The following is a 14,613-nucleotide window of genomic DNA, read 5'->3' as shown; positions in this document are numbered from 1 at the left end:
CCTTAAACACGTCATACCACCTTAAACACATCATACCACCTTAAACACGTCATACCACCTTAAACACGTCATACCACCTTAAACACGTCATACCACCTTAAACACGTCATACCACCTTAAACACATCATACCACCTTAAACACGTCATACCACCTTAAACACGTCATACCACCTTAAACACATCATACCACCTTAAACACATCATACCACCTTAAACACGGCATACCACCTTAAACACGTCATACCACCTTAAACACATCATACCACCTTAAACACATCATACCACCTTAAACACATCATACCACCTTAAACACATCATACCACCTTAAACACATCATACCACCTTAAACACATACCACCTTAAACACGTCATACCACCTTAAACACGCCATACCACCTTAAACACACCATACCACCTTAAACACGTCACCTTAAACACGTCATACCACCTTAAACACATCATGCCACCTTAAACACGTCATACCACCTTAAACACGTCACCTTAAACACATCATACCACCTTAAACACATCATACCACCTTAAACACGTCATTCCCCCTTAAACACGTCATACCACCTTAAACACATCACACCACCTTAAACACGTCACACCACCTTAAACACATCATACCACCTTAAACACGTCACCTTAAACACATCATACCACCTTAAACACGTCATACCACCTTAAACACGTCACCTTAAACACGTCATACCACCTTAAACACGTCATACCACCTTAAACACGTCATACCACCTTAAACACATCACACCACCTTAAACACGTCATACCACCTTAAACACGTCATACCACCTTAAACACGTCATACAACCTTAAACACATCATACCACCTTAAACACGTCATACCACCTTAAACACGTCACACCACCTTAAACACATCATACCACCTTAAACACGTCACCTTAAACACATCATACCACCTTAAACACGTCATACCACCTTAAACACGTCACCTTAAACACGTCATACCACCTTAAACACGTCATACCACCTTAAACACGTCATACCACCTTAAACACATCACACCACCTTAAACACGTCATACCACCTTAAACACGTCATACCACCTTAAACATGTCATACAACCTTAAACACATCATACCACCTTAAACACGTCATACCACCTTAAACACGTCATACCACTTTAAACACGTCATACCACCTTAAACACGTCATACCACCTTAAACACATCACACCACCTTAAACACGTCATACAACCTTAAACACATCATACCACCTTAAACACGTCATACCACTTTAAACACGTCATACCACCTTAAACACATCATACCACCTTAAACACGTCATACCACCTTAAACACATCATACCACCTTAAACACATCATACCACCTTAAACACGTCATACCACCTTAAACACATCATACCACCTTAAACACATCATACCACCTTAAACACGTCATACCACCTTAAACACGTCACCTTAAACACGTCATACCACCTTAAACACGTCATACCACCTTAAACACGTCACAACACCTTAAACACGTCATACCACCTTAAACACATACCACCTTAAACACATCATACCACCTTAAACACGTCATACCACCTTAAACACGTCATACCCCCTTAAACACATCATACCACCTTAAACAAGTCATACCACCTTAAACACGTTATACCACCTTAAACACGTCATACCACCTTAAACACGTCATACCACCTTAAACACGTCATACCACCTTAAACACATCATACCCCCTTAAACACATCATACCACCTTAAACACGTCATACCACCTTAAACACGTCATACCCCCTTAAACACATCATACCACCTTAAACACATCATACCACCTTAAACACATCATACCACCTTAAACACGTCATACCACCTTAAACACATCATACCCCCTTAAACACATCATACCACCTTAAACACGTCATACCACCTTAAACACATCATACCACCTTAAACACATCATACCACCTTAAACACATCATACCACCTTAAACACGTCATACCACCTTAAACACATCATACCACCTTAAACACATCATACCACCTTAAACACATCATACCACCTTAAACACATCATACCACCTTAAACACATCATACCACCTTAAACACGTCATACCACCTTAAACACGTCATACCACCTTAAACACATCATACCACCTTAAACACATCATACCACCTTAAACACGTCATACCACCTTAAACACATCATACCACCTTAAACACGTCATACCACCTTAAACACGTCACCTTAAACACATCATACCACCTTAAACACATCATACCACCTTAAACACGTCATACCACCTTAAACACATCATACCACCTTAAACACATCATACCACCTTAAACACGTCATACCACCTTAAACACGTCATACCCCCTTAAACACATCATACCACCTTAAACACGTCATACCACCTTAAACAAGTCATACCACCTTAAACACGTCATACCACCTTAAACACGTCATACCACCTTAAACACATCATACCACCTTAAACACGTCATACCACCTTAAACACGTCATACCACCTTAAACACGTCATACCACCTTAAACACATCATACCACCTTAAACACGTCATACCACCTTAAACACATCATACCACCTAAAACACATCATACCACCTAAAACACGTCATACCGCCTTAAACACATCATACCACCTTAAACACGTCATACCACCTTAAACACGTCATACCACCTAAAACACGTCATACCACCTTAAACACATCATACCACCTTAAACACGTCACCTTAAACACATCATACCACCTTAAACACATCATACCACCTTAAACACGTCATACCACCTTAAACACGTCACCTTAAACACATCATACCACCTTAAACACATCATACCACCTAAAACACGTCATACCGCCTTAAACACGTCACCTTAAACACATCATACCACCTTAAACACATCATACCACCTAAAACACGTCATACCGCCTTAAACACGTCACCTTAAACACATCATACCACCTTAAACACATCATACCACCTAAAACACGTCATACCACCTTAAACACATCATACCACCTTAGACACGTCATACCACCTTAAACACATCATACCACCTTAAACACATCACCTTAAACACGTCATACCACCTTAAACACGTCACCTTAAACACATCATACCACCTTAAACACGTCATACCACCTTAAACACATCATACCACCTAAAACACGTCATACCGCCTTAAACACGTCACCTTAAACACGTCATACCACCTTAAACACGTCACCTTAAACACGTCATGCCACCTTAAACACGTCATACCACCTTAAACACGTCATACCACCTTAAACACATCATACCACCTTAAACACGTCATACCACCTTAAACACATCATACCACCTTAAACACGTCACACCACCTTAAACACGTCATATCACCTTAAACACATCATACCACCTAAAACACGTCATACCGCCTTAAACACGTCACCTTAAACACATCATACCACCTTAAACACATCATACCACCTTAAACACATCATACCACCTTAAACACGTCATACCACCTTAAACACGTCACCTTAAACACGTCATACCCCCTTAAACACATCATACCACCTTAAACACATCATACCACCTTAAACACGTCACCTTAAACACGTCATACCACCTTAAACACGTCATACCACCTTAAACACGTCACCTTAAACACGTCATACCACCTTAAACACATCATACCACCTTAAACACGTCATACCACCTTAAACACATCATACCACCTTAAACACATCATACCACCTTAAACACGTCATACCACCTTAAACACATCATACCACCTTAAACACGTCATACCACCTTAAACACGTCATACCACCTTAAACACATCATACCACCTTAAACACGTCATACCACCTTAAACACATCACCTTAAACACGTCATACCACCTTAAACACGTCATACCACCTTAAACACGTCATACCACCTTAAACACATCATACCACCTTAAACACATCATACCACCTTAAACACGTCATACCACCTTAAACACATCATACCACCTTAAACACGTCACACCACCTTAAACACGTCATACCACCTTAAACACATCATACCACCTTAAACACGTCATACCACCTTAAACACATCACCTTAAACACGTCATACCACCTTAAACACGTCATACCACCTTAAACACGTCATACCACCTTAAACACATCATACCACCTTAAACACGTCATACCACCTTAAACACGTCATACCACCTTAAACACGTCATACCACCTTAAACACGTCACCTTAAACACGTCATACCACCTTAAACACGTCATACCACCTTAAACACGTCATACCACCTTAAACACATCATACCACCTTAAACACGTCATACCACCTTAAACACGTCACCTTAAACACGTCATACCACCTTAAACACATCATACCACCTTAAACACATCACCTTAAACACGTCACACCCCGTTAAACATGTCATACCACCTTAAACACGTCATACCACCTTAAACACGTCATACCACCTTAAACACATCATACCACCTTAAACACATCATACCACCTTAAACACATCATACCACCTTAAACACATCATACCGCCTTAAACACATCATACCACCTTAAACACATCATACCCACTTAAACACGTCATACCACCTTAAACACGTCATACCACCTTAAACACGTCATACCACCTTAAACACATCATACCACCTTAAACACATCATACCACCTTAAACACATCATACCACCTTAAACACGTCATACCACCTTAAACACGTCATACCACCTTAAACACATCATACCACCTTAAACACATCATACCACCTTAAACACATCATACCACCTTAAACACGTCATACCACCTTAAACACACCATACCACCTTAAACACATCATACCACCTTAAACACATCATACCACCTTAAACACATCATACCACCTTAAACACGTCACCTTAAACACATCATACCACCTTAAACACATCATACCACCTTAAACACGTCATACCACCTTAAACACATCATACCGCCTTAAACACATCATACCAACTTAAACACATCATACCACCTTAAACACGTCATACCACCTTAAACACATCATACCACCTTAAACACATCATACCACCTTAAACACATCATACCACCTTAAACACGTCATACCACCTTAAACACATCATACCACCTTAAACACACCATACCACCTTAAACACGTCACCTTAAACACATCATACCGCCTTAAACACATCACCTTAAACACATACCACCTTAAACACATCATACCCCCTTAAACACGTCATACCACCTTAAACACATCATACCACCTTAAACACATCATACCACCTTAAACACATCATACCAACTTAAACACGTCATACCAACTTAAACACGTCATACCACCTTAAACACATCATACCACCTTAAACACATCATACCACCATAAACACATCATACCACCATAAACACATCATACCACCTTAAACACGTCACCTTAAACACATCATACCACCTTAAACACGTCACCTTAAACACGTCATACCACCTTAAACACATCATACCGCCTTAAACACATCATACCACCTTAAACACGTCACCTTAAACACATCATACCACCTTAAACACATCATACCACCTTAAACACGTCACACCACCTTAAGCACGTCATACCACCTTAAACACATCATACCACCTTAAACACGTCACACCACCTTAAACACATCATACCACCTTAAACACATCATACCACCTTAAACACATCATACCACCTTAAACACATCACCTTAAACACGTCACACCACCTTAAACACATCATACCACCTTAAACACATCATACCACCTTAAACACGTCATACCACCTTAAACACATCACCTTAAACACGTCACACCACCTTAAACACATCATACCACCTTAAACACATCATACCACCTTAAACACATCATACCACCTTAAACACGTCATACCACCTTAAACACATCACCTTAAACACGTCATACCACCTTAAACACGTCATACCACCTTAAACACATCATACCCCCTTAAACACATCATACCACCTTAAACACGTCATACCACCTTAAACACATCATACCACCTTAAACACGTCATACCACCTTAAACATATCATACCACCTTAAACACATCATACCACCTTAAACACGTCATACCACCTTAAACACGTCATACCACCTTAAACACGTCATACCACCTTAAACACGTCATACCACCTTAAACACGTCATACCACCTTAAACACATCACCTTAAACACATCATACCACCTTAAACACATCATACCGCCTTAAACACATCATACCACCTTAAACACATCATACCGCCTTAAACACATCATACCACCTTAAACACGTCACCTTAAACACATCATACCACCTTAAACACATCATACCACCTTAAACACATCATACCACCTTAAACACGTCACCTTAAACACATCATACCACCTTAAACACATCACCTTAAACACGTCATACCACCTTAAACACGTCATACCACCTTAAACACGTCATACCACCTCAAACACATCATACCACCTTAAACACGTCACCTTAAACACGTCATACCACCTTAAACACGTCACCTTAAACACATCATACCACCTTAAACACATCACCTTAAACACGTCATACCACCTTAAACACGTCATACCACCTTAAACACATCATACCACCTTAAACACATCATACCACCTTAAACACGTCATACCACCTTAAACACGTCATACCACCTTAAACACGTCACCTTAAACACGTCATACCACCTTAAACACGTCATACCACCTTAAACACATCATACCACCTTAAACACATCATACCACCTTAAACACGTCATACCACCTTAAACACGTCATACCACCTTAAACACATCACCTTAAACACGTCATACCACCTTAAACACGTCATACCACCTTAAACACGTCACCTTAAACACATCATACCACCTTAAACACATCACCTTAAACACGTCACACCACCTTAAACACATCATACCACCTTAAACACGTCATACCACCTTAAACACGTCATACCACCTTAAACACATCATACCACCTTAAACACATCATACCACCTTAAACACATCACCTTAAACACATCATACCACCTTAAACACATCATACCACCTTAAACACATCACCTTAAACACGTCACACCACCTTAAACACATCATACCCACTTAAACACATCATACCACCTTAAACACATCACCTTAAACACGTCACACCACCTTAAACACGTCATACCACCTTAAACACGTCACCTTAAACACATCATACCACCTTAAACACATCACCTTAAACACGTCATACCACCTTAAACACATCATACCACCTTAAACACGTCATACCACCTTAAACACATCATACCACCTTAAACACATCACCTTAAACACGTCATACCACCTTAAACACGTCACCTTAAACACATCATACCACCTTAAACACATCATACCACCTTAAACACATCACCTTAAACACGTCACACCACCTTAAACACGTCATACCACCTTAAACACGTCATACCACCTTAAACACGTCATACCACCTTAAACACATCATACCACCTTAAACACGTCATACCACCTTAAACACGTCATACCACCTTAAACACATCATACCACCTTAAACACATCATACCACCTTAAACACATCACCTTAAACACGTCACACCACCTTAAACACATCATACCACCTTAAACACATCACCTTAAACACGTCACATCACCTTAAACACGTCACACCACCTTAAACACGTCATACCACCTTAAACACGTCATACCACCTTAAACACGTCATACCACCTTAAACACATCATACCACCTTAAACACGTCACACCACCTTAAACACGTCATACCACCTTAAACACGTCATACCACCTTAAACACATCATACCACCTTAAACACATCATACCACCTTAAACACATCATACCACCTTAAACACATCACCTTAAACACGTCATACCACCTTAAACACGTCACCTTAAACACATCATACCACCTTAAACACATCATACCACCTTAAACACATCACCTTAAACACGTCACACCACCTTAAACACGTCATACCACCTTAAACACGTCATACCACCTTAAACACATCATACCACCTTAAACACGTCATACCACCTTAAACACGTCATACCACCATACATCCTAAACATATGTAACGGGTTCATAAACATGTATAACGGGTTCATAAACATGTATAACGGGGTCATGAACATGTATAACGGGGTCATGAACATGTATAACGGGGTCATGAACATGTATAACGGGGTCATAAACATGTATAACGGGGTCATAAACATGTATAACGGGGTCACAAACATGTATAACGGGGTCTTAAACATGTGTAACGGGGTCACAAACATGTATAACGGGGTCATAAACATGTATAACGGGGTCACAAACATGTATAACGGGGTCATAAACATGTATAACGGGGTCACAAACATGTATAACGGGGTCATAAACAGTTTAACGTCTCTAAAATAAAACTACCGTCTCCATTTCAACCTGTCACCCACAGGGGGCGCTGTCTCGGACTCACCGATGAGGCATTAGCAGCTCCGAGTCTGGGCCCCCGGGCCAAGGCTCCACCTCCTGACTCTTAGGCTCCGCCTCCTGACCCTGAAGCTCCGCCCCCGCGCTGAAAAAACACCAAACGGCTCAGGTTTATTTCCAAATCACTTTCATGTTTGATCATTTAAAACATAAACTGAAGGCGAGACTTTCAGACGCCCTGGACAGCGCCCTCTTCTGGAGGAGCTTTGACCCAACATTAGAGTAGCTCTGGGGGAAAGCCACGAGACTGAAGTCCAGGATGGAATCACATGAACACTTCAGAATCTGCTTTAGGGAAACAAACTTTAATCTTCTGCAGCTGAACCCGAGATCAGGGACATCGATCACGAGGTTTCGCTCGATCTCGATTCAGGATCGAGAATCAGCCCGACGTCCTTCATCATGTTTTATAACGATTTTAAAGTGTTATATTTAAAGTGAATAACAACTTTCTGTATTACTGTAATTCTGTCAACATTGGTCTTGATCAGAGTTAAATTCGTCGCCTCCAGGGGGCGCTGAACACAGCTGCTCATGTCCTCACAGGACGAACAGCCGAGGAGCTAAGATCCTGGAGCGGATCCTGGATCCTGGAGCGGATCCTGGATCCTGGAGCGGATCCTGGATCCTGGAGCGGATCCTGGAGCGGATCCTGGAGGAGATCCTGGAGCGGATCCTGGAGCGGATCCTGGAGCGGATCCTGGAGCGGATCCTGGAGGAGATCCTGGAGCTAAGATCCTGGAGCGGATTCTGGAGCGGATCCTGGAGCGGATCCTGGAGCGGATCCTGGAGCGGATCCTGGAGGAGATCCTGGAGCGGATCCTGGAGCGGATCCTGGAGCGGATCCTGGAGGAGATCCTGGAGCTAAGATCCTGGAGCGGATTCTGGAGCGGATCCTGGAGCGGATCCTGGAGCGGATCCTGGAGCGGATCCTGGAGCGGATCCTGGAGCGGATCCTGGAGCGGATCCTGGAGGAGATCCTGGAGCGGATCCTGGAGCGGATCCTGGAGCGGATCCTGGAGGAGATCCTGGAGCGGATCCTGGAGCGGATCCTGGAGCGGATCCTGGAGCGGATCCTGGAGGAGATCCTGGAGCGACGCGTTTACGCAGTGACTCAACGTAACCACCGGGTCACACAGGGACAGGGTGGGGTTAGGGGAGGGTTAGGGGGCGGGGCTAGGGGAAGTGGTTAGGGGGAGGGTTAGGGGAAGTGGTTAGGGGGAGAGTTAGGGGGAGGGTTAGGGGGCGTGGTTAGGGGGCGTGGTTAGGGGAAGTGGTTAGGGGGAGGGTTAGGGGGCGTGGTTAGGGGGCGGGGTCAGTAAATGAGGCCCTTCATGTAGACAGTTGAGCCGTTCTCTCTGGGAACCAGGGGGCGCTCATGAGCAGGTGTTATGGATGTGCTGCAGTGAGATCACGTTCTCAGTGTTACCAATGTATTAAACATATATAAACATGTATAACGGGGTCATAAACATGTATAACGGGGTCACAAACATGTATAACGGGGTCATAAACATGTATAACGGGGTCACAAACATGTATAACGGGGTCATAAACATGTACAACGGGGTCTTAAACATGTATAACGGGGTCTTAAACATGTACAACGGGGTCATAAACATGTATAACGGGGTCTTAAACATGTATAACGGGGTCTTAAACATGTATAACGGGGTCATAAACATGTATAACGGGGTCTTAAACATGTATAACAGGGTCACAAACATGTACAACGGGGTCATAAACATGTATAACGGGGTCTTAAACATGTATAACAGGGTCTTAAACATGTATAACGGGGTCACAAACATGTATAACGGGGTCATAAACATGTATAACGGGGTCTTAAACATATATAACGGGGTCACAAACATGTATAACGGGGTCTTAAACATGTATAACGGGGTCATAAACATGTATAACGGGGTCATAAACATGTACAACGGGGTCATAAACATGTACAACGGGGTCACAAACATGTATAACAGGATCATAAACATGTATAACGGGGTCACAAACATGTATAACGGGGTCATAAACATGTATAACAGGGCCATAAACATGTATAACGGGGTCATAAACATGTACAACGGGGTCATAAACATGTACAACGGGGTCATAAACATGTATAACGGGGTCTTAAACATGTATAACGGGGTCATAAACATGTACAACGGGGTCTTAAACATGTATAACAGGGTCATAAACATGTATAACGGGGTCATAAACATGTACAACGGGGTCATAAACATGTACAACGGGGTCATAAACATGTATAACGGGGTCTTAAACATGTATAACGGGGTCTTAAACATGTATAACGGGGTCTTAAACATGTATAACGGGGTCATAAACATGTATAACGGGGTCACAAACATGTATAACGGGGTCACAAACATGTATAACGGGGTCATAAACATGTATAACGGGGTCACAAACATGTATAACGGGGTCTTAAACATGTATAACGGGGTCATAAACATGTATAACGGGGTCACAAACATGTATAACGGGGTCTTAAACATGTATAACGGGGTCACAAACATGTATAACAGGGTCATAAACATGTATAACGGGGTCACAAACATGTATAACGGGGTCTTAAACATGTATAACGGGGTCATAAACATGTATAACGGGGTCATAAACATGTATAACGGGGTCTGACCTGGGCCAGGGCAGGGTCTGGACTCGGCCGCGCGTCATGTACAGCAGCCTGGACACAAACAGAGTCTGGATTAAAGTCACGCTGTGGATCTTTGTGAGTCTCCTGTCGCCGCCGCCGCCGCCGCCGCCTTAAACAAAACCGTTCACTTTGTCATAAATCATCTACAACAAACGATGAAGTTCCGCCTGAATCATAAACTCGTCTCGTTAAACCTTGATGGTTCAGAAAGTCTGAGGTTAAACAAACACAGGTTTAACAGAGCCGCACCTCCCGCGCTCTGGAAACACTAACACACATGTTTACAACCAGAAACATAAAGGTTTGATTCAGATTTTATAACTGAACGTTCACACACAAGTAACAGACGACTGTGAAGTGAAAGAAAAATGATCCATGATTCTGTTATTTTTCTAAAATAGAAAAGTGAAAAGTGGGGCGTGTAAGTTTCATACTTTATCACATTCCTCATGAGTCCAGAATGTTCACACTTTGCCCTAACCACCTGTGTGATCTACTCTCAGTTTAATTACAGCTGTCCTGTGAGGGCCTCAGAGCTGTGGTCACTAAACAACATCATGAAGGTCCAGGAGCACCAGAGAGGTCAGGGATAAAGCTGTGGAGAAGTTTAAAGCAGCGTTAAGTTATATTTCCCAAGATTTAAACATCTCCCGGAGCAACTGTTCGATCCATCATTCAGAAATGGAAAGAGTAAAGCACCACTGCAGACTCACCAAGACACGGCTGTTCACCTAAACTAACAAACTGAACAAGGAGACACTGGTCAGAAATACAACCAAGTGCCCCAAGATAACTCTGGAGCAGCTGTGAAGTCCTGCCGCTGAGCTGGGGGAATCTGGACATGGGACAACTATAAGTCGTATCTACACAGATCTGGCCTTCATGGACGAGTGGAAGAAGAAAGACATTATTGAAAGGAGGCCATAAGAAATCCTGTTTGTAGAGGTCATATGGAGGACACAGCTCCATGTGGAAGAAGGAGCTTTGGTCAGATGAGACAAACGTTATGGAGCAAACCTGACACTGCTCATGGTCCTGAGTGCACCATCCCCAGTGTCAAATATACGGGGGGGAGCATCATGCTGTGGGGCTGCTTTTCCTCAGCGGGGACTGGGGAGACTGTAGGAATAGTTGTGAAGATGGATGGAGCCAAATACAGGGACATTTTGGAGGAAAACCTGCTGGAGTCACAAGAGAACTGAGGCTGGGGCGGAGCTTCACCTTCAGCAGGACAATGACCCTAAACACAAAGATAAATCTACAATGGAATGGTTCAATAAAAACATATTAATGTGTTAGAATGGCCCAGTCAAAGTCCTGACCTGAATCCTATTGAAAATCTGTGGAAAGATCTGAAAACTTTAGAAAAGAAACAGAATCATTTTGCTTTCACTTCACAGTCGTCTGATACTTGTGTGTGAACGTTCAGTACTTTCCAGAGGCACCGTATTTTAGTATCGGTATCGGTATCGGAAACCAAGTATCGTTAAAGATCTGGATCTTAAAACTGACCCGATGAGCGCAGACAGAACCAGGATCAACACCAGCGCTTTGGTGCTACAGAACGACTGCATCACGGCCAGGAGGGGGCGCTGAGGAGGACCAGGAGGGGCTGAGGAGGACCAGGAGGAGCTGAGGAGGACCAGGAGGAGCTGAGGAGGACCAGGAGGAGGCGCTGAGGAGGACCAGGAGGAGCTGAGGAGGACCAGGAGGAGCTGAGGAGGACCAGGAGGAGGCGCTGAGGAGGACCAGGAGGCGCTGAGGAGGACCAGGAGGGGCTGAGGAGGACCAGGAGGAGCTGAGGAGGACCAGGAGGAGCTGAGGAGGACCAGGAGGAGGCGCTGAGGAGGACCAGGAGGAGCTGAGGAGGACCAGGAGGAGCTGAGGAGGACCAGGAGGAGCTGAGGAGGACCAGGAGGCGCTGAGGAGGACCCGGAGGTTCTGAGGAGGACCAGGAGGGGCTGAGGAGGACCAGGAGGAGCTGAGGAGGACCAGGAGGGGCTGAGGAGGACCAGGAGGAGCTGAGGAGGACCAGGAGGAGCTGAGGAGGACCAGGAGGAGCTGAGGAGGACCAGGAGGAGCTGAGGAGGACCAGGAGGTTCACACATCAGTAACACGTTCAAATGGAAGCAGCATCAGATGAAACTTACAGAAAAACCTCGTCCTTAGTAAATGGTCTCAGCTGATAAAGCGCTTTCCAGCAGGAACCCACTCACCCAGTCATGCTCTCATTCACACACCAGTGTACGCAGACACAAAGCTAAAGCTAGCAACAGCGTGCTAAAGCTAGCAACAGCGTGCTAAAGCTAGCAGGAGCGTGCTAAAGCTAGCAGCTCCGTCTCAGAGGCTCAGACTCAGACTTTCTCTCCGAGGGAAAGTTCAAACATTGGTCCATCTCAAACACATAGAAGAAGAAAAGGCCGAACACAAACAAATAATATAATATTAATGATTCTTCTTTGTTTAGCAGCTTTAGCTGAAGGGATGAAAGACCAACCGTTACAGCGCCGCCTAGAGGCCGTCAACAGAACGTGCACTGGTCTCTTGATTAGTTTTGCCTTTTCAGAATCTTAATCCTCCAGGACTCACATTTTAAAGCAGCTTTTACAGCTTTGTTCAGAAAGTTCTTGTTTTTTACAGAATAAATGAAAGAAAATGTCCAGATAAATAAATAAAATAAAAGAAATGTAGAAGTTACAGAAATATGTGTCACAGACAGAGACATCTAGGACACATGTAGGTCACATGTAGGACACATCTAGGACACATGTAGGACACATGTAGGACACATCTAGGTCACATGTAGGACACATGTAGGACACATGTAGGACACATGTAGGACACATGTAGGTCACATGTAGGACACATCTAGGACACATGTAGGACACATGTAGGACACATGTAGGACACATGTAGGACACATCTAGGACACATGTAGGTCACATGTAGGACACATGTAGGACACATCTAGGTCACATGTAGGACACATGTAGGACACATGTAGGACACATGTAGGACACATGTAGGTCACATGTAGGACACATCTAGGACACATGTAGGTCACATGTAGGACACATGTAGGACACATCTAGGTCACATGTAGGACACATCTAGGACACATCTAGGACACATGTAGGACACATGTAGGACACATGTAGGACACATCTAGGACACATCTAAGACACATGTAGGACACATGTAGGACATATGTAGGACAGATGTAGGACACATGTAGGACACATCTAGGTCACATGTAGGACACATCTAAGACACATGTAGGACACATCTAGGACACATGTAGGACACATGTAGGACACATGTAGGACACATGTAGGACACATCTAAGACACATGTAGGACACATGTAGGAC

At 43.5% G+C, this 14,613-nt stretch overlaps 1 protein-coding gene across 1 annotated transcript in view; it reads right to left on the bottom strand.

Moving 5' to 3' along the window:
• The window catches only part of LOC306969776 (globoside alpha-1,3-N-acetylgalactosaminyltransferase 1-like), a 32,699-nt gene extending 19,709 nt beyond the window's left edge, over positions 1 to 12,990 (bottom strand). The window contains exons 1-3 of the mRNA XM_079582993.1: positions 12,907 to 12,990; positions 12,756 to 12,855; positions 11,226 to 11,273 (exon numbers count right to left, since the gene is read on the bottom strand). Coding sequence (XP_079439119.1) covers positions 11,226 to 11,273; positions 12,756 to 12,817 — 110 coding nt within the window. The 5' untranslated portion in view covers positions 12,818 to 12,855; positions 12,907 to 12,990. The remainder of the gene's footprint in view (positions 1 to 11,225; positions 11,274 to 12,755; positions 12,856 to 12,906) is intronic.
• Between the last annotated feature and the right edge of the window lie 1,623 nt (positions 12,991 to 14,613).

Source organism: Gobius niger (assembly GCF_951799975.1).
Source record: "Gobius niger genome assembly, contig: SUPER_10_unloc_1, whole genome shotgun sequence".
NCBI lineage: Eukaryota > Metazoa > Chordata > Actinopteri > Gobiiformes > Gobiidae > Gobius > Gobius niger.
This window is presented reverse-complemented; position numbering and strand designations above follow the sequence as displayed.